The sequence below is a fragment of the Fundulus heteroclitus genome, unplaced genomic scaffold, assembly GCF_011125445.2.
Source record: "Fundulus heteroclitus isolate FHET01 unplaced genomic scaffold, MU-UCD_Fhet_4.1 scaffold_40, whole genome shotgun sequence".
In the NCBI taxonomy this organism is placed as follows: Eukaryota; Metazoa; Chordata; class Actinopteri; order Cyprinodontiformes; family Fundulidae; genus Fundulus; species Fundulus heteroclitus.
In genome coordinates, this window is record NW_023396813.1 from 1,780,241 (window position 1) to 1,798,506 (window position 18,266).

Below are 18,266 nucleotides of genomic sequence, written 5' to 3' on the forward strand. Positions count from 1 at the left end.
TGTTGGAGGAAGCCAGAGTACCTGGAGAGAACCCGAGCATGCACAGGCAGAACATGCACACTCCATGCAGAAAGACCCAGGACCTTCTGGCTGCATGGCAACTGTGCTTTGAAAATAATACTATTTTGAAATCAACCAATTTCTTCTAATTTAGTGTCCTACCAACAAATATAGATGTAAAGTGAATTAAGCATTGATCTAACGGTGGCTAAGTAGCTGTGTGTGTCATAATCCATCTCATATGTGAATAAGGTAACATCAAAATGTCAACGTAAACATCATGAAAAATCAGTAATGAATATGTCAAGGTTTTTCTGTTTCAATATTTCTGATGGGGCCACCAATGTTACGTTTTACACCACAGGTTTGCAGCAACTTAATACACACTTAAAACAATGTAGTCTAAAAATAAGGTTAGTGGTAAGAAATTGGAATGAAATGTGGGGAAGCCTTTCTTTGTAATAACTTGAGATTTTTACTGTACACAGTAACAATATATATATTTCAGATGTGATTTTGAACCACTCTTTTTCATAGGAAAAACAGCACCTCCCATTTCTGGGTCTTTCTAAAAAAATAAAGTACTGCTTGGAATGAGTCAGAATCAATAAAAATCTGTATCAACTTTAATCACCAAGTTTGTGGGTACAAACAAGGAATTTGACTTTGCCTGTTTTTACACGATGTGAGCGCTGGAATCCAGACAAGTAAACAGCAAGCATAATAGCAAAACTACAATCTATAACAAAAAAAAAAAACATCCAACGAAAAGGTAAGAACAGGGGCAGTGTAAACAGCGGAGATTTCTTCCATACATATGTTGTTCTATACAAACACATACATATCAGTAAGTATTAGATTTTTTTCTCGCTCAGCAGAGAAGCTAGTTACCCTGATTGTAAAGTAGTTTAAGAGTCACAGGCTAAAATGGCTCTGTTTTGGCTCGTGTTAACCGTCAGTGCTCTTTAGCGCCAACATGAGGGCAAAAGCCTTGGGCAAGGATGATTGGGTCAACAGCTATTTTAGCTGCCCTTTTACTGGCCCTGGACAGGTCATGAAAGCATGGAAAGCCCTGGTGATCCTCTCTGCAGATCTAATTGTTCATTGCAGTTTGGACATGTCAAGTTTAGTAGATGAGCTGAACCACGGATATTGACTAAATGGAGGCTGTATAGAATGTATGTAGCTCCTGAGGAAAGTTAGACTTTTTAAGTTGATGCAGTCTCTGCCGGGCCATTTTATGGATGTCAAAGACTGAGAGAGGATGGCTTTTATGAACTCGGAAGTGATCCACAGTACAGCATTGTTGAGGATAGTAAGGGGGAGCGGAGTGAATGAATGTGTGTGTGGCGGGGGTTCCTCCAGACGTCCACTGTCTTTAGTTTCAAGTGGTTCTGTGTGCACCAGTGGTTCTGTCTGTATCACAAAAGCCAGGATCAGACCAATGACAGTGGTGTCTGCAAAACTCCGTAGTCCGGGTCCGCAGATGTGCAGTTGTTAGTGTATAGAGAGGAGAGGACCAAGAGAAGAGTGGAGCCAATGTTGATTATTCTCGAGTGGAAGAAGATGTTTTCCAACTTCACCTGCTTTTGGCGGCTGGTCAGGAAGCTGGTTATCCACTAACAGGTAGGGAAGGAACTGTTAACAGGGTAACCTTCTGGTGGAGGCCATATAGGTTGAGTGTGGTTGTGCCGTAAATCATAAAAAAATTTTCAATAGTAAAACTTTTTGATAGTCTCTTTGCTTTTACCAATGGTACCATTTAGTTATGGGAAACCTTTTTATACGCCACCAGCTAATAGTAAACCAGCTGATAATAAAGCAGCATGAACGCTTTCTAAATACTGACAGATTGTAGCTGGCTTCTTAGCTTTTTATGCCTTTTCACACATACTTCATGCTTTCCATGTTTATTGCCCGTCAATTCAAGTGTTTAAATACAGATTTGTGGACAACTTTGCTTTGATTTCTTTATGTTTGGATTACGTGGGTTGTTGCCAGCATCTGATGTGAATGTTATGCCAATAGCCCCACTTGATATATTTGAACTAAGAAACGCTTAACAAATGTTTTCTCTATTCCTATAAAAGTTTGAGAAGATTAAACAACAGTCTGTGCATATTTCTAAACATTTGAACTGTATTTGCTAGACCCAGATTAAAAGACAAATGACTTTCAAGCTTTAGTGCTAATTTCTAATATTCTTGCCGACTTTCATACAACAAACACTTATTAAAACATCATCTACTGGTGAAATTCTTGAGGAAAAAAAACTACCTTTTAATGATAGACTAAACAAGAGCAAAAGCTTTGTCTTAATGTGATCTGTATTGAAAAAAAGTGTAGGAATGCTGAACTGAAAAGAAGGTTGCTTATTTAGTGCACAATGATTTGTAGTGCGAATCCCAAAAATGTGGTAGATGAAAGCAATAAGCTTGTTTCAGTGAATACACTTTAAATGTTCTAGCTCCAACTTTCTTATTTTTACATTTATTTTGTTTAAAAATGACTGGGACAAAATGGAAAAAGTTAAGGTCATCAAAAATGTATACATAAGATCTATATTCTATAGATCTATAAACAAAGGTTTATAGAAAAGAAAAGGGAATACATTTCTTAGAATTTTTACATCCGACTTATTTGTGAGCATCATGTTTCTCTAACAATTATTTTTACATTGTGACTAAAGGTAAAACGTTAGAGACAATCAGATCATCTTATACAGAAACAGAGGACAGAAGGGAGCCTGCCTGATCCACAGACAATCATGGATGGGCAGGGATGCTTTAGCCGTCACACCTCGCTTGCACATTGACATCACCATGCCTGCAGAGTGGAATGGTGCAGCAAATAAGTGTGGAAAAGATTGTAAAAGCACTATGATTTAGAGGTATTTTACACCAGGTAGGATAGATAACCTCTTGAGCAGGGAACAGGAGAGGAGAAGAAGAGAGGAAAAGAAAGGGCTATGAACTTGACTGATTAGTCCAGGGGTCGCTTTTCTCCATGTTTCTTTGTAAATTCTTCTGCATTCTTCAAGAATTTTTTACGGTCCTTTGAGTATTCTTCTGCTAAGTCTGCCCTCAGGGGATGTTCTGGCTGAGGATCATTCACCAGTGCAATGAGGGACTGAATAACTGGAAGAGAAACAAAGCCAAAGAAATCAATTTTATATTTAAAAAAATGCATTTTTTAAGAGATACCAGTTGTTATTGGTTAATGTTACTTAAAACGTACTGGCACAAATCTGACAACAGTCTTACAAGTTCCATTTAATAGTTTATAAAATACCAATATGCAACATATATGTATAACGTTTTACAGACATTTTGAAACAATTTAATGCAATCATAACAGATTCAATGTCATTTACATGTATTCCCTCTGATCCTAGTTATTAAAAAATGCTGCCAAGTTCACCTTTATATGCAAACCAATGAAAAGTTATCTAGCAGGGTGCTGGAACCTGTGGCTCCAGAACCACAAATGGCTTTTTGGACCTCCTACAAGGCTCTCAGTAACTGGTTAAAACTGATATAGAACCCACCAATGTTGTTAAATACAAATGTGACTATTTGAGGTTTTTGCAGTTTTTCATGAAATAGGAGCACTGATTTTCACAACCTAATGACATTAGAAGTCCGTCCGTCTTCTTCCGCTTATCCGGGGTCGGGTCAGCAGCACACCACCCCCACTGTAAACAGTGTTGGTACTGCACTGCTTCCCCCTCCTGAGACGCCGGATAGTGGACCAGAATCGCTTCGAAGCCGTACGGAAGTCTTTCTCCATGGCCTCTCCGAACTCTTCCCACGCCCGAGTTTTTGCCTCGGCGACCAGCCGAGCCGCCTGCCGCTTCGACTACCGGTACACATCAGCTGCTTCCGGAGTCCCACAGGCCAAAAAAGCCCGATAGGACTCCTTCTTCAGCTTGACGGCTTCCTCGAGGGTTGCCGCCGCGACATGCACCGACAACCTTGCGGCCACAGCTCCAACTAGCCGCCTCAACAATAGAGGCGCGGAACATGGTCCATTCAGACTCAATGTCCCCCGCCTCCCTCGGGACGTGTTTAAAGTTCTCCCGGAGGTGGGAGTTAAAGCTCCGCCTCACAGGGGACTCCGCCAGACGTTCCCAGCAAACCCTCACAGTGCGTTTGGGCCTGCCCGGTCGGACCAGCTTCCTCCCCCGCCATCAGAGCCAACTCACCACCAGGTAGTGGTCGGTGGAGAGCTCCGCCCCTCTCTTCACCCGAGTGTCCAAGACATACGGCCGCAGATCAGATGAAACGACAACAAAGTCGATCATTGAACTGCGACCTAGGGTGTCCTGGTGCCAAGAGCACATATGGACACCCTTATGCTTGAACATGGTGTTTGTGATGGACAATCCATGACGAGCACAGAAGTCCAACAACAAAACACCACACGAGTTCAGATCAGGTGGGCCATTCCTCCCAACCACGCCCCTCCAGGTCTCACTGTCATTGCCCACGTGAGCGTTGAAGTCCCCCAGCAAAACGAGGGAGTCCCCAGGAGGGGCACTCTCCAGTACCCCCTCTCCAAGGACTCCAAAAAGGGTGGGTAATCTGAACTGCTGTTTGGCGCATAAGCGCAAACAACAGTCAGAACCCGTCCCCCCACACGAATGTGGAGGGAGGCCACCCTCTCGTTCACCGGGGAAAACCCCAACGTGCAGGCACCGAGATGAGGGGCAACAAGTATGCCAACCCCAGCTCGGCGCCTCTCACCATGGGCAACTCCAGAGTGGAAGAATGTCCAGCCCCTCTCAAGGAGACTGGTTCCGGAGTCAGAGCGGTGCGTCGAGGTGAGTCCGACTATCTCTAGTCGGAACCTCTCAACCTCAGGCTCCTTCCCCACCAGAGAGGTGACATTCCACGTCCCAAGAGCCAGCTTCTGCAGCCGAGGATCGGAACGCCAAGGTCCCCGCCCTCTACTGCTACCCGTTACACAATGCACCCGACCCCTTTGGCCCCTCCGACAGGTGGTGAGCCCGTCGGAAGGGGGACCCATGTCACCTCTTCAGGCTGAGCCCAGCCGGGCTCCATGGGCAAAAGCCCGGCCACCAGACGCTCGCCAACGTGCCCCACCTCCAGGCCTGGCTCCAGAGTCGGGCCCCGGTGACCCGCGTCCGGGCGAGGGAACACGAGGTCCAATAATCGTACTCATCATAAGGGCATTTTGGGCTGCGCTTTGTCTGGTCCCTCACCTAGGACCTGTCTGCCTTGGGTGACCCTACTAGGGGCTTAAAGCCCCTGACAGCATAGCTCCTAGGATCATTGGGACACTCAAACCCCTCCACCAGGGAGGGGCTGCCACCAAATTCATTCCATTAAAAATAAAATTATTGGCATCCTCCCAAATATGATTACCTCGTCCTCAGTAAGTGAGGCAGCATTGGAGGAATCCTTAGAACCTGTGCAGTGTCTGAACTGTTTAAAAGCAGTAGAGCTTTCTGAGCTATCTAAAATTTTAGCTTCATCTAAACCTTCTACCTGTATGTTAGACCCAATCCCAACCAAGTTGTTTAAGGAGGTATTCCCTCTGATCAGTGGTCCTATTTTAGACATGATTAATCTATCCTTGGTAAATGGATATGTACCACAGGCTTTTAAAGTAGCTGTTATTAAACCTTTACTTAAGAAACCATCTCTTGATCAAGATGAGTTAGTAAATTACAGACCTATATCTAATCTTCTTTTCTTATCTAAAATTCTTGAGAAAGTAGTTGCTAATCAACTATGTGAACATTTACAAAGTAATGACCTACTTGAGGAGTTTCAGTCAGGCTTTAGAGCTCATCATAGCACTGAAACAGCTCTGGTGAAGGTCACCAATGATATTCTCATGGCCTCAGATAATGGACTTGTGTATATACTTGTCCTGTTAGGTCTCAGTGCTGCATTTGATACAGTTGATCACAATATTCTCCTACAAAGACTTGAGCATACTGTAGGGATTAAGGGAAAAGCATTAGGCTGGTTTAAATCTTATCTGTCGAACAGATTCCAGTTTGTCCATGTTAATAATAAATCCTCCTCAAACTCTAGGGTCACTTGTAGAGTACCACAGGGTTCAGTCCTTGGACCAATTCTATTTACTATATATATATATGCTTCCGATTGGCAAAATTATCAGACAGCATGGGATATCCACTGTTATGCCGATGACACTCAGCTATATTTATCCATAAATCCTGATGAATCCAATCAGTTACTTTGACTGCAGTTATGTCTTGATGACATCAAAAGCTGGATGACTTTAAATTTCCTGCATTTAAATTCTGACAAGACAGAAGTTGTAATCTTTGGGCCAGAGTCTTCAAAAAGTAAAGTTCTTAATCAATCACTTAATCTGGATGGCATTAACTTGGCCTCTGGTAATAAAGTTAAAAATCTTGGTGTTGTTTTCGACCAAGACATGTCATTTAAATCCCATATTAAACAGGTTTCCAGAGTTTCCTTTTTTCACCTCTGGAATATCGCCAAAATTAGAAACATTCTGTCCAGGGGTGATGCTGAAAAACTAGTCCATGCATTTGTTACTTCAAGGCTGGACTATTGTAATTCTTTACTATCAGGAAGTCCACAAAATGCAGTTCGAAGTCTTCAGCTGATCCAAAATGCTGCGGCAAGGGTTCTGATGAAAATCAACAAGAGGGATCATATTTCTCCAATTTTAGCTTCCCTTCATTGGCTTCCTGTTAAATCAAGAATAGAATTTAAAATTCTCCTTCTAACGTATAAAGCCCTTAATAATCAAGCTCCATCATATATCAGAGCTCTGATTACCCCGTATGTTCCTAACAGAGCACTTCGCTCTCAGACTGCAGGTCTGCTGGTGGTTCCTAGAGTCTCTAAAAGTAGAATGGGAGGCAGATCCTTTAGCTATCAGGCTCCTCTCCTGTGGAACCAACTCCCAGATTTGGTCCGTGAGGAAGCCACCCTATCTATTTTTAAGACTAATCTTAAAACTTTTCTTTTTGACAAAGCTTATAGTTAGAGTGGCTCATGTTACCCTGAGCTATCTCTATAGTTGTGCTGTGATAGGCCTAGGCTGCTGGAGGACATCAGGGTCTAATTTTCTCACTCTACTGATTTCTACTGTTCTTCAGTCTACTGTTCTCCAGTTTTGCATTGTATTACATTGAAATGACTGTCGTCATTTCAGCTTTTAACTTTTTGCTCTCTCTCTTTTTCTTCATAGTAGGTACACCTGGTCTGGCGTTCTGTTAACTGTGACATCTTACAGAGAAGACGGCTTACCCGCTATTACCATCTAATGTAGAACAGATTACTGGATCAATGTGTGCTACTGTGCTGTTTTTGTCTCTCTTGTTGTGTCTCTGCTCTGTCTTCTGTAACTCCCAGTCGGTCGAGCTCAGTATGAACGGTCATACTGAGCCCGGTTCTGCCGGAGGTTTTCCTTCCCGTTAATGGGGAGTTTTTCTTCCCACTGTCGCTTCATGCTTGCTCAGTATGAGGGATTGCTGCAAAGCCATGTACAATGCAGACGACTCTCCCTGTGGCTCTACGCTTCTCCAGGAGTGAATGCTGCTTGTCGGGACTTTGATGCAATCAACTGGTTCCCTTATATAGGACATTTTTGACCAATCTGTATAATCTGACCCAATCTGTATAATATGATTGAACTTGACTTTGTAAAGTGCCTTGAGATGACATGTTTCATGAATTGGCGCTATATAAATAAAATTTAATTGAAATTGAATTGAATTAAACTGGCTAGTATACACGGCTATCAGTATGTTAGGGGATCTATTCAAAAATCAGTATTTATTATCTTTCCAGAAGGTAACAGGCAACAAAACTATGTAAAATAATGTGCAATTGCATCAATGGACAAGACAAACACTCACCAAGAAGTGTCAAAATGGTCATTAGCAATAATATAAACGTTCACTGCACACATTGCAAGTATGTCCTAACAAATGTTTGAATTTAAGAAAGTAAATCTATTGAGCTATCTTTGGCACTAAAAAAGAAATTCTGGGTGCCAGACAGTTTTCTAAAAGAAAACACAAAAAACTCTAACATAAATGATTTGACTATGTGGGGCTTGCTGGTGGCGCAGCGGGTTGAGCGACCCATGTATGAAGACCTTTATCCTCGACACGGTCAACCTGGGTAAAACTCTGACCCGGGGTCCTTTGCCGCATGTCTCTCCCTCTCTTCCACCCCCTTCCTGTCAGCCTACTGTGTTTAAAAGTGAGCCACTAGAGCCACGAAGAATCCCCCCCCCCCCAAAAAAATAACTTATTTGACTATGCGAAAATGTTCCATCCTCTCATCCAAAATCTAGCTGTCCTGTCTGCTCCCAAATAAAATGAAAACTCCCAATTGAATCTCATAATCCCTAACACAAACAGTCCCTGAAAAGTTAAAATATGAGACTTACACGGGATCAACATCCTCTGGAACCAGTATGAACTGGGCTGGTAGTTTATTAAATTTTCAGAAGGGGACAATAAACAGCTTTGGAAAGAAGCTGCTTACACACACACACACACACACAAATAAATATTAAGAGTCGAGAGGTGTAGAAAGCTTGTCATCACTTACTGAAACTGAAAAAAGATACTGCACAAAGTACTAAAGTAGGTGCACGTTTGCCTGGTCTAATCTCTCATGTTACACACCTGCTTACCTCCGCCCATTCCTCATCTCTTCAGATCTGTTCCACCTGCTCCCACTAGTAACCAGCTCTTAGACCAGACAACAGTGCCAGTTTATTTCGAGCTATTGGTGAGACTTATTCCAGTGTTATTTGTTCTCATTACCTGATCCTGACCTGTCTGCCTCTCGACTTCTGAGCCTGTCCGTTCCCGTCTGATTCTGATCGCCTGACCTGTCTTTCGACTTCTGCCTGACCTGACTATCCGCCTGATCTCTGCCCGTTGTGCACCGACCGGATCAGTTTCCTGACTACCGAGCCTGCCTGCCCTTGTTCAGTCTGCCTGCTGTGTCCCGACCTCGTCCTGGATTTCCCTCTGGCACCTCATCTGACCACCTGGCTCTGACCTTGGACCTCGCCCCGACATCTGGTTCATCCTCCTGATCATCCTGTTCACGTCTGTCTTCACGGTTCTGACCTCTTGCCTGTTCTCCGAGCTCTGTTTCCCCTCTGCCTGGAACTCACTGATGGGCAACTGTCACGCCGGGTTGGCGACCCGCCAGCTGGTGTCTACCTCAACTTCTGGACCAAAACTGAACATTGGGACCAGGTTAGTGACTGACACGTTTGTGCTCAAGCACCCCAAGCTAAAAGAGGTCACTAACCTGTTGTTTCCTCCAGCAGAAGTGTCCGCTGTAGACGCCGACGCCACCCGATCAGTTTTTGAGTTCAATAAACTGTTTAAACACCTCTGTTTGTCTGCCTTGAATTCTGGGTCCACTTCCAAGCCTAACACTACATCGTTTCTTTGAACTTCAAACTTAAGTTGACTTTTGCTGTCAAAATAACTTAAATACTGTTATGGCTTTGTCAAAAAGTCTTGTTTTTTCTATAACTATCCATCCATCCATCCATCCATCCATCTTCTTCCGCTTATCCGGGGTCGGGTCGCAGGGGTAGCAGCTTCAGTAAGGAGACCCAGACGTCCCTCTCCCCAGCTACTTGGGCCAGCTCCTCCGGGGGAATCCCAAGGCGTTCCCAGGCCAGCCGGGAGACATAGTCCCTCCAGCGTGTCCTGGGTCTTCCCCTGGGTCTCCTCCCGGTGGGACGTGCCCAGAACACCTCACCAGGGAGGCGTCTGGGAGGCATCCTAACCAGATGCCCGAGCCACCTCAACTGGCTCCTCTCGACGTGGAGGAGCAGCGGCTCTACTCTGAGTCCTCCCCGGATGACTGAGCTCCTCACCCTATCTCTAAGGGAGAGCCCAGACACACTACGGAGAAAACTCATTTCGGCCGCTTGTATCCGGGATCTCGTTCTTTCGGTCACGACCCAAAGCTCGTGACCATAGATGAGGGTAGGAACGTAGATCGACCGGTAAATCGAGAGCTTCGCCTTTTGGCTCAGCTCTCAATTCACTACAACGGATCGGTACAGCGCCCGCTTCACAGCAGACGCTGCACCAATCCACCTGTCGATCTCCCGCTCCATCTTCCCCTCATTCGTGAACAAGACCCCAAGATACTTGAACTCCTCCACTAGGGGCAGCACATCCTCCCCAACCCGGAGAAGGCACTCTACCCTTTTTTGGTTCAAGACCATGGTCTCGGATTTGGAGGCACAGTCGAATGCCTTCTCCAGATCCACAAAACACATGTAGACTGGTTGGGCAAACTCCCATGTCCCCTCCAGGATCCTGCTGAGGGTGTAGAGCTGATCCAGTGTTCCACGGCCAGGACGAAAACCACACTGCTCTTCCCAAATCCGAGATTCGACTATCCGACGGACCCTCCTTTACAGAACCCCTGAATAGACCTTACCAGGGAGGCTTAAGAGTGTGATTCCTCTGTAGTTGGAACACACCCTCCGGTCCCCCTTTTTAAATAGGGGGACCACCACCCCAGTCTGCCAATCCAGGGGAACTGCCCCCGATGTCCACGCAATGCTGCAGAGCCGCGTTAACCAACGCAGCCCCACAACATCCAGAGCCTTAAGGTACTCAGGGCGAATCTCATCCACCCCCGGGGCCTTGCCACCGAGGAGCTTTTTTAACCCAGAGTCCCCAGGCTCTGCTTCCGCAATGGAAGACGTGTTGGTGAGATTAAGGAGGTCTTCAAAGTATTCCGCCCACCGATGCACGACGTCCCGTGTCGAGGTCAGCAGCACACCACCCCCACTGTAAACAGTATTGGTGGTGCACTGCTTCCCCCTTCTGAGACGCCGGATGGTGGACCAGAATCGCTTAGAAGCCTTACGGAAGTCTTTCTCCATGGCCTCTCCGAACTCTTCCCACGCCCAAGTTTTTGCCTCAGCGACCAGCCGAGCCGCCCGCCGCTTCGACTGCCAGTACACATCAGCTGCTTCCGGAGTCCCACAGGCGAATAAAGCCTGGTAGGACTCCTTCTTCAGCTTGATGGCTTCCCTCACCGCTGGTGTCCACCAGCGGGTTCGAGGGTTGCTGCCGCGACATGCACCGACAATCTTGCGGCCACAGCTCAGACCAGCCGCCTCAACAATAGAGGCGTGGAACATGGTCCACTTGGACTCAATGTCCCCCACCTCCCTCAGGACGTGTTTGGGATGTGTTCAGATTAGGTGGGCCATTCCTCCCAACCACGCCTCTCCAGGTCTCACTGTCATTGCCCACGTGAGCGTTGAAGTCCCCCAGCAAAACGAGGGAGTCCCCAGGAGGGGCACTCTCCAGTACCCCTTCCAAGGACTCCAAAAAGGGTGGGTAATCTGAACTGCTGTTTGGTGCATAAGCACAAACAACAGTCAGAACCCGTCCCCCCACACGTATGCGGAGGGAGGCCACCCTCTCGTTCACCAGGGTGAACCCCAACGTGCAGGCACCGAGATGAGGGGCAACAAGTATGCCCACCCCAGCTCGGCACCCTTCACCAGGGGCAACTCCAGAGTGGGAGAATGTCCAGCCCCTCTCAAGGAGACTGGTTCCAGAGCCAGAGCGGTGCGTCGAGGTGAGTCCGACTATCTCTAGTCGGAACCTCTCAACCTCGCGCACAAGCTCCGGCTTCTTCCCCACCAGAGAGGTGACATTCCACGTCCCAAGAGCCAGCTTCTGCAGCCAAGGATCAGAACGCCAAGGTCCCCGCCCTCTACTGCCACCCGTTATACAATTCACCCGACCCCTTTGGCCCCTCCGACAAGTGGTGAGCCCATTGGAAGGGGGACCAAAGATTCCTCTTCGGGCTGAGCCCAGCCGGGCTCCATGGGCAAAAGCCTGGCCACCAGGCGCTCGCCAACGTGCCCCACCTCCAGGCCTGGATCCAGAGTGGGGCCCCGGTGACCCGCGTCCAGGCGAGGGAACAGAACGTCTATTGTTCGTATTCATCATAAGGGGGGGTTTTGGGCTGCTCTTTGTCTGGTCCCTTACCTAGGACCTGTCTGCCTTGGGGGACCCTGCTAGGGGCATAAAGCCCCTGACAGCATAGCTCCTAGGATCATTGGGACACTCAAACCCCTCCACCACGGTAAGGTGGCAGCCCTGGGAGAGGCTTGTTTTTTTCTATAACTAGAAAGACACGCTGCAGTCAATGTCACAGGGCTTTATTTCGAACGCTGATTTAACTGACATCATGAAGATAGGGTAAAACTGAAATACAACCATAAATAAATGGTAAAACGGTAAATGGCTTGTACTTGTATAGCGCTTTAACTAGTCTTGATGACCTCCAAAGCACTTCACTCTACAGTTCAGTCATTCACCCATTCACACACACATTCACACCCTGACGGTGGTGAGCTATGTTAGTAGCTACAGCTGCCCTGGGGCAGACTGACAGAGGCAAGCAACAAACCATAAATTAATAGATTACTGCTATGAGGTAAGTTATCATACATATCAACGACAAATCACAATATAATGTATGGAACACATGTGGCTACCAATATGGTGACAAGCTCTTAACAAATCCACAATGAAACTGAACATGAAACGAATCCTAGTGTAACATCCACAATATAATATACATAATAACCAAATTATAAATGTACCATCAACACTGTACTTACAGAAAATGCATTCTCCAAATAGAATGTATGAAGATTATCTGACTGCTCAGTACCAAGATGGCAGCCTACAGAAGTCTAAGGCCAAACATTTGGCTCATAACCAATGCCATCTAGTGGCTGCAAAATAGAACTACCAATCTCTGTTTCCCACAGGTCAGAACAAATACATATCAAAGACATTTGTTAATAAGTTGTTTTTGTAACACATTACAACCAGGGGAGCCAGCTACTCTGCTGAAAGAAAAAAAACATATATACATATAAATATATATGAAAAAATACCCTAGTTTGTAGTTTGTTGTTCTGTTAGCTGTTACTTCTCTAATTGTTTTTTTTACACAATACAAGCATTGTGATCTGAAGTCAAATTCTTGATTGCAACCACGAACGTGCTGAATAACATTTGATTCCGATTGTAGGTTGAAACCGAGCTTCTGCATCTTGGTATAACGGCTTTGTAAACATTGTACATTGCAGCGTTGCTTTGCAGTGTTTCTAGTGTGAAATATTTCTATACAGCAGACACGTGATTAAAAGTTGGTTAGTCACAGCTCAATGCACCTCTGCTAGCAGGCTGCTAACCATGGGATGGATTTCCTGAACAGAAACATGTAGTAACACAGCTTCGTTCAGAAAATCCATCCAATTAGCCACCACCTAGCTGAGCAGCCATCAGAGACTCTGAACACTTTTCAGCAGAACACACAGACATAAGTTGTGGATTGGAAATCTCTGCGGGTTCCATAAAGTACGTTCCTATCACAACACGATACTAATACTGGATCGTCCTCATCTGACTGATTACAAATCATTATTATTTATGTTTCCAGTATTCTGAAACTGTTGTTCTAAAGTCTATAGTTAAAGCCTTACTATATTAACCTGTGTTTTTTGAAACGTTTATAAGGCATAAAGTGCGAGTAACATTTCCAAATTACTAACTTACTGTTTGCTGGGCAAGATCTGTCAGCACGTTTGAGGCGGATATTTTTTTTCATCTCCCCTCTACAGTGCTATTTTGTTTTAGTACTGATTTTAATATGTTTAAGTGTTTTTAAAACAAAAAAAATACCCTTTGAGTGACAAACATGCTGTGTTTACAGAATAAAATTCCCGGGTATTCACATTTCCTCCGACCTCTCCTGAACCGTGAACACCTACCACGCAGTGAAGAAGGCCCAACAATGGCTTTTCTTTCTCAGGAAACTGAAACGGACTCGACTTTCTACTCAGCTGCAAATAAACTTTTAATAGGGCTACAATCAAAAGCATTTTGTGTCTAACCATGATGATTCAGTGACAGGTTTGTGCTCCACAAGTCCAAAAAAAAAGAGCCAGATGTACTGCTCCAGATCTCACCCACTTTTGTCTCACTTCCCTCAGGTAAATGATTCAAGAACAGAACAGACTTAAAAACACATTATTTTCCAAACCTGTAAAGGTTATCAATAATGAATCTCAATAAACTGCCAGACCAATTCATAGTCACAGTTACATGTTGACAGACAGCTGATTCCACGGGTTCTTGAACCATTGAGAATTATTCAACTGAGAATTATTCAACTGAATTATTCAATTACTCAAAAATGTAATTATGGTAACTTAGTGACAAAGATTCTTGTTTATTGATAGAAATCCCTTTTTGTTGGTAAAATAGCCCAGCTAGCTTTATCCAGAGGTTTAGCTAGATCATTTTTGATTAAAGCAAAAATATATAATAATAATAATAATAATAATAATAATAAACATTTTATCATATTCAAAGTACCCCTTGCACCACCCACCTTGGTCAGTTTTTGTGGCAGGCTTCCAGTTCTCAGCACTAATCACAGGCAAGCACACCTGACCTTTCTCATCAATGTTAGGGTGATAAATCTTTGTCTTGAATGTGATTTTGGGAGGCTTGAACGGGTACTCGGTTGGAAAAACTATTTCAATCCGGAACGCTCCTTTGTCATATGGCGGATTGTCCTGAAAGACAAATTAATGATTAAAACTAGAGGCCCAAATTAAGCCAAATCAGATCAGAAAAACAAAAACAGAGAGAACTTCTTACAGGAACAATAAGCCCTTGCCATGATAATAGGTTTGATTCCTCAACTTGAATGTTTCTGAAGTTCTTCATTCCAGATCTCCGAATTTCTTCAAGTTCCTAATAAACCAAACACGACATGTATTACACAACAACAACAAAAATCACAACTGCAACTGTAATGCGATGAATCAATCTAGAAAAGTCATACATAACAGTAAAAAATATATAAGCACAGGTTGACACACGTGACTTAGGGGAGTCCATCCCTGCTGTGGATGTTTGAGTGATGTTATTGTTGGTTGTTTGTACCTGTGATACTTTTCCTGTTTGTTTTGTTGTTCTTTCTATCTCTCTTTCTGCAGGAATAGAAGCAGACTGAGGATGTTATCTTGTGCTCTTTTTCATCTACTCTATTTTTGTCACCTCTCCCTTTTACCATTTTGCCTCCCCTTTCTTTCTATTTTACCTTTCCATTTCTGTGTGCAATGAATTTGAAATAATCCCAAAATAATGTCCGATAAAGTGTTTTGCCTGAGTGTCAAGTGTGCACTATAGCTAAAGGGGTAATGCTCCGCTTATGAAAGTAAATCTGTTGGGCTATCTTTGGCACTAAAAAAACAATTCTGGGTGCCAGAAAGCACATGTCTAAAAGAAAACAGAAAAAACTCTAATGTAAATGATTTGACTATATAAAAATGTTCCATCCTCTCATCCAAAATTTAGCTGTCCTGTCTGCTCCCAATTAAAATGTGGCTGCTCATTGATTTGCAGGATTCTTTGAAAAGCACAAGAAAAGGAGGCATAGGAAATAACTTGAGAATATTTTATTTTATTATATGTCCTGTCTGGAAATGTGGCATTAAGAATTGTTGTCTTAATGGAAAAAACCGCCCAACAGATTTTACTTTCACAAGTGGAGTCATACCACTTTTTAGTGCTCCACTTGATTTATACATGTAAATAGCTTTATTATAATTTATGCAGGGAATATTTCATATTATATGGACACTACAATAAGAAAGTAGAAGAGAGAAAGGGGGGGAGGGGGGAGGGGGAGAAAAAGTGAAATAAAAAGGAGAGAATGATAAAACAACACCAGCCTGCTTTTTCACCTGCAAAGAGAGATGTAAAAAGAACAGCACAACCAGTGGATAAAGTATTATACATACAATAAAGTAGCGCCTAGATACCATCAACAAAGTATATACAGTATTAATTAATATGACATGTATAAAGTGACAGCTGAAGATAATATTAGGGGTTTTCGGTATGGAAGTGAGTCTGTAAATAACTAGTGAGCTTTTTTCTTTTCGATAAACTTTACATACACAAGCACACTCTCACAAACACCTACAGGTGCTTGGATCCAGGTATTTACAGACTCTTAATGCATTATTTCTGACAATACTGTCAGCATAAACTTTGGTACATTGTCACTTTAGAGTGATTTATCATAAATGAAAACACAATTTTATATTTTTTTAATGTACTGTTCTTGTTCTTTATGTTATCATCTTTCAGTAAATGTTAGGGTGCTTAGAAATATTGTAAGAAGAATAGCACTATTTGTTTTCTTTTGAGAATCTCGATCACTGATAGCAGTTTTGGGAAAACCCAGTGGGGAAGTTTGCTAATGATTCAATTTGTTCAGCTTGTGTCTGTATCCTCAAAAACCGATTTGATCAGAATTATATATATTTATATATATATATATATATATATATATATATATATATATATATATATATATATATATATATATATATATATATATATATATATATCTTACTTGTCATAATAAGTAAGCTATAAATAGGCTATTTACAATAAGAATAAGTTTATTTTTTATGACAGTGACTGAAAACACACCAATTATGGTTATCTCATGTGGATAAAATGCCTTTTCTGATATAATTTCTTTGACTCTTGACAAACCAAATTTAGCTTTTGGCTTCATTGCTCTAGAATTGGAGCCATTTCAGAATAGAATTTTTTAAGGCAATAAATAATAGGCTATACATGGCCACCCAAAAATATACAGCTACAGTGAACTCTTGACTAAATGATATTATGGACAATTTCTGTGCTGTGGATTAGGCCTACAATGATTAGTCGATGTAATCAACTACGTCGACTTTGAAAAAACAGCTGCGCAAAATTTAATGCGTCAAAGGTTTAAAAATATATAAACATTGTCACTTCATTCAATATTTCACTCAGTGGTACGGTTTATATTACAAGCAGGATACTAAGGAGGATTCAGAGATTATAGCACTTTTCAAAAGAGTACCCCTTCACATGACCACAGTGAGTAAAGCTTTATAAATTACACTTTCTTTGATATAAAATTAACTTTTAGAACAATTTTAGGCATGAAAGAGGCTGTGAATTGCTGAAATATCTGTTTGGTTTATCAAGGCTTAAAGGAGCAATAAGTGAAATTTCATTCTTTTAGATAAAAATAACGAATTTCCCAGACATTTGGCTCAACACCTCACCTAAACAATTTCTAGCAGTAAATGAAACGCAATGTTAACATTTTCACAATTTTGTACGTCTGGACACCGCATCTAAAGGCCCATTCATACCCTACGTTTGGCCTGCACGTCCGTATTTCTGTCCGTACGTTCTATCCGTTGAGTCCTTCATACCTCCGTCCGTTGAGGTGCGCAATAACCAATATTCCCTCTAGGTGGCAGTGCTGAGCGCCAATGATTCGTCACACGGCGACGGTCCAATACGTGATTTTGTTGTATTTGCTCCGTAAGTAAACTTTTTGTTTGTCCCTGTGCCCCGGACACGAAACATCATATGTGTGGGTAGTTGCGGACAAGCTCCGCAAGTTGTTCCTCGAATCCCGCCATTGCTTAAAGCCCAGAATTACAACCTTCTTCGTGATTTTGTTGACATTTTGTACTACAAACTCAATAGCGCCCCCACCGTTTCCGGTAGTATTGCTCCGTATTCATCCGTTTCGTCCGTAAGCGTAAGCTCCCAATTTTCGTGTCAAAGTACGGACGAAATCGACGGTTAGAACGTATGAAACACTCCACACGTATCCGTATCCGTCTTTTACGTGAGGTATGAATGGGCCTTTAAACCTCATCAATTCGCCCTCCCCCAGTTCTTCAATCAAACCACCACTCCGATACCCAATCATCTGTAGAACCCAAAACACGGGTGTCTTGCGAGGACTAAGTGGATTCTGTGGCCTACCAGTACGTTGCTTCCAGGCTTGATGACAAGCAATGACCTCTCGTTAGTTAGCTTTAAAGAATAAGACCGTTTCCACAACATTAGCCAGACGCATTATATTGTATGCTCTTAGACACAATGTCATCGCGATGTCCGGCCCTAATAGAGCCATTATGCAGTAATAAAAATGTATTGTAGAATTCAAACAAAAACATTTACCTTGGCCAGCCTTCTGCTCGCCGCCATCTTGAAGTCACTGTGTTGTTCCCAGAATGCACAGCGCAACAAAAACTGTCGGCTCCACAGACATCATATACGTAGACGCGTCATAGGGCGCAGGTTCGCACGTCAACGTCAC

General features: G+C 43.3%; 1 protein-coding gene across 1 annotated transcript; it reads right to left on the reverse strand.

Annotated features, from left to right (window-relative positions):
• Positions 1-604: 604 nt before the first annotated feature.
• LOC105921974 (ubiquitin-conjugating enzyme E2 L3) lies at positions 605-18,259 on the reverse strand. The gene is made up of 4 exons (XM_036130954.1): positions 18,128-18,259; positions 14,735-14,830; positions 14,463-14,649; positions 605-3,137 (listed from the first exon to the last, which is right to left on the reverse strand). The coding sequence occupies exons 1-4, from the start codon at positions 18,152-18,154 to the stop codon at positions 2,983-2,985; spliced, it is 465 nt and encodes a 154-aa protein (XP_035986847.1). The 5' UTR covers positions 18,155-18,259; the 3' UTR covers positions 605-2,982.
• Between the last annotated feature and the right edge of the window lie 7 nt (positions 18,260-18,266).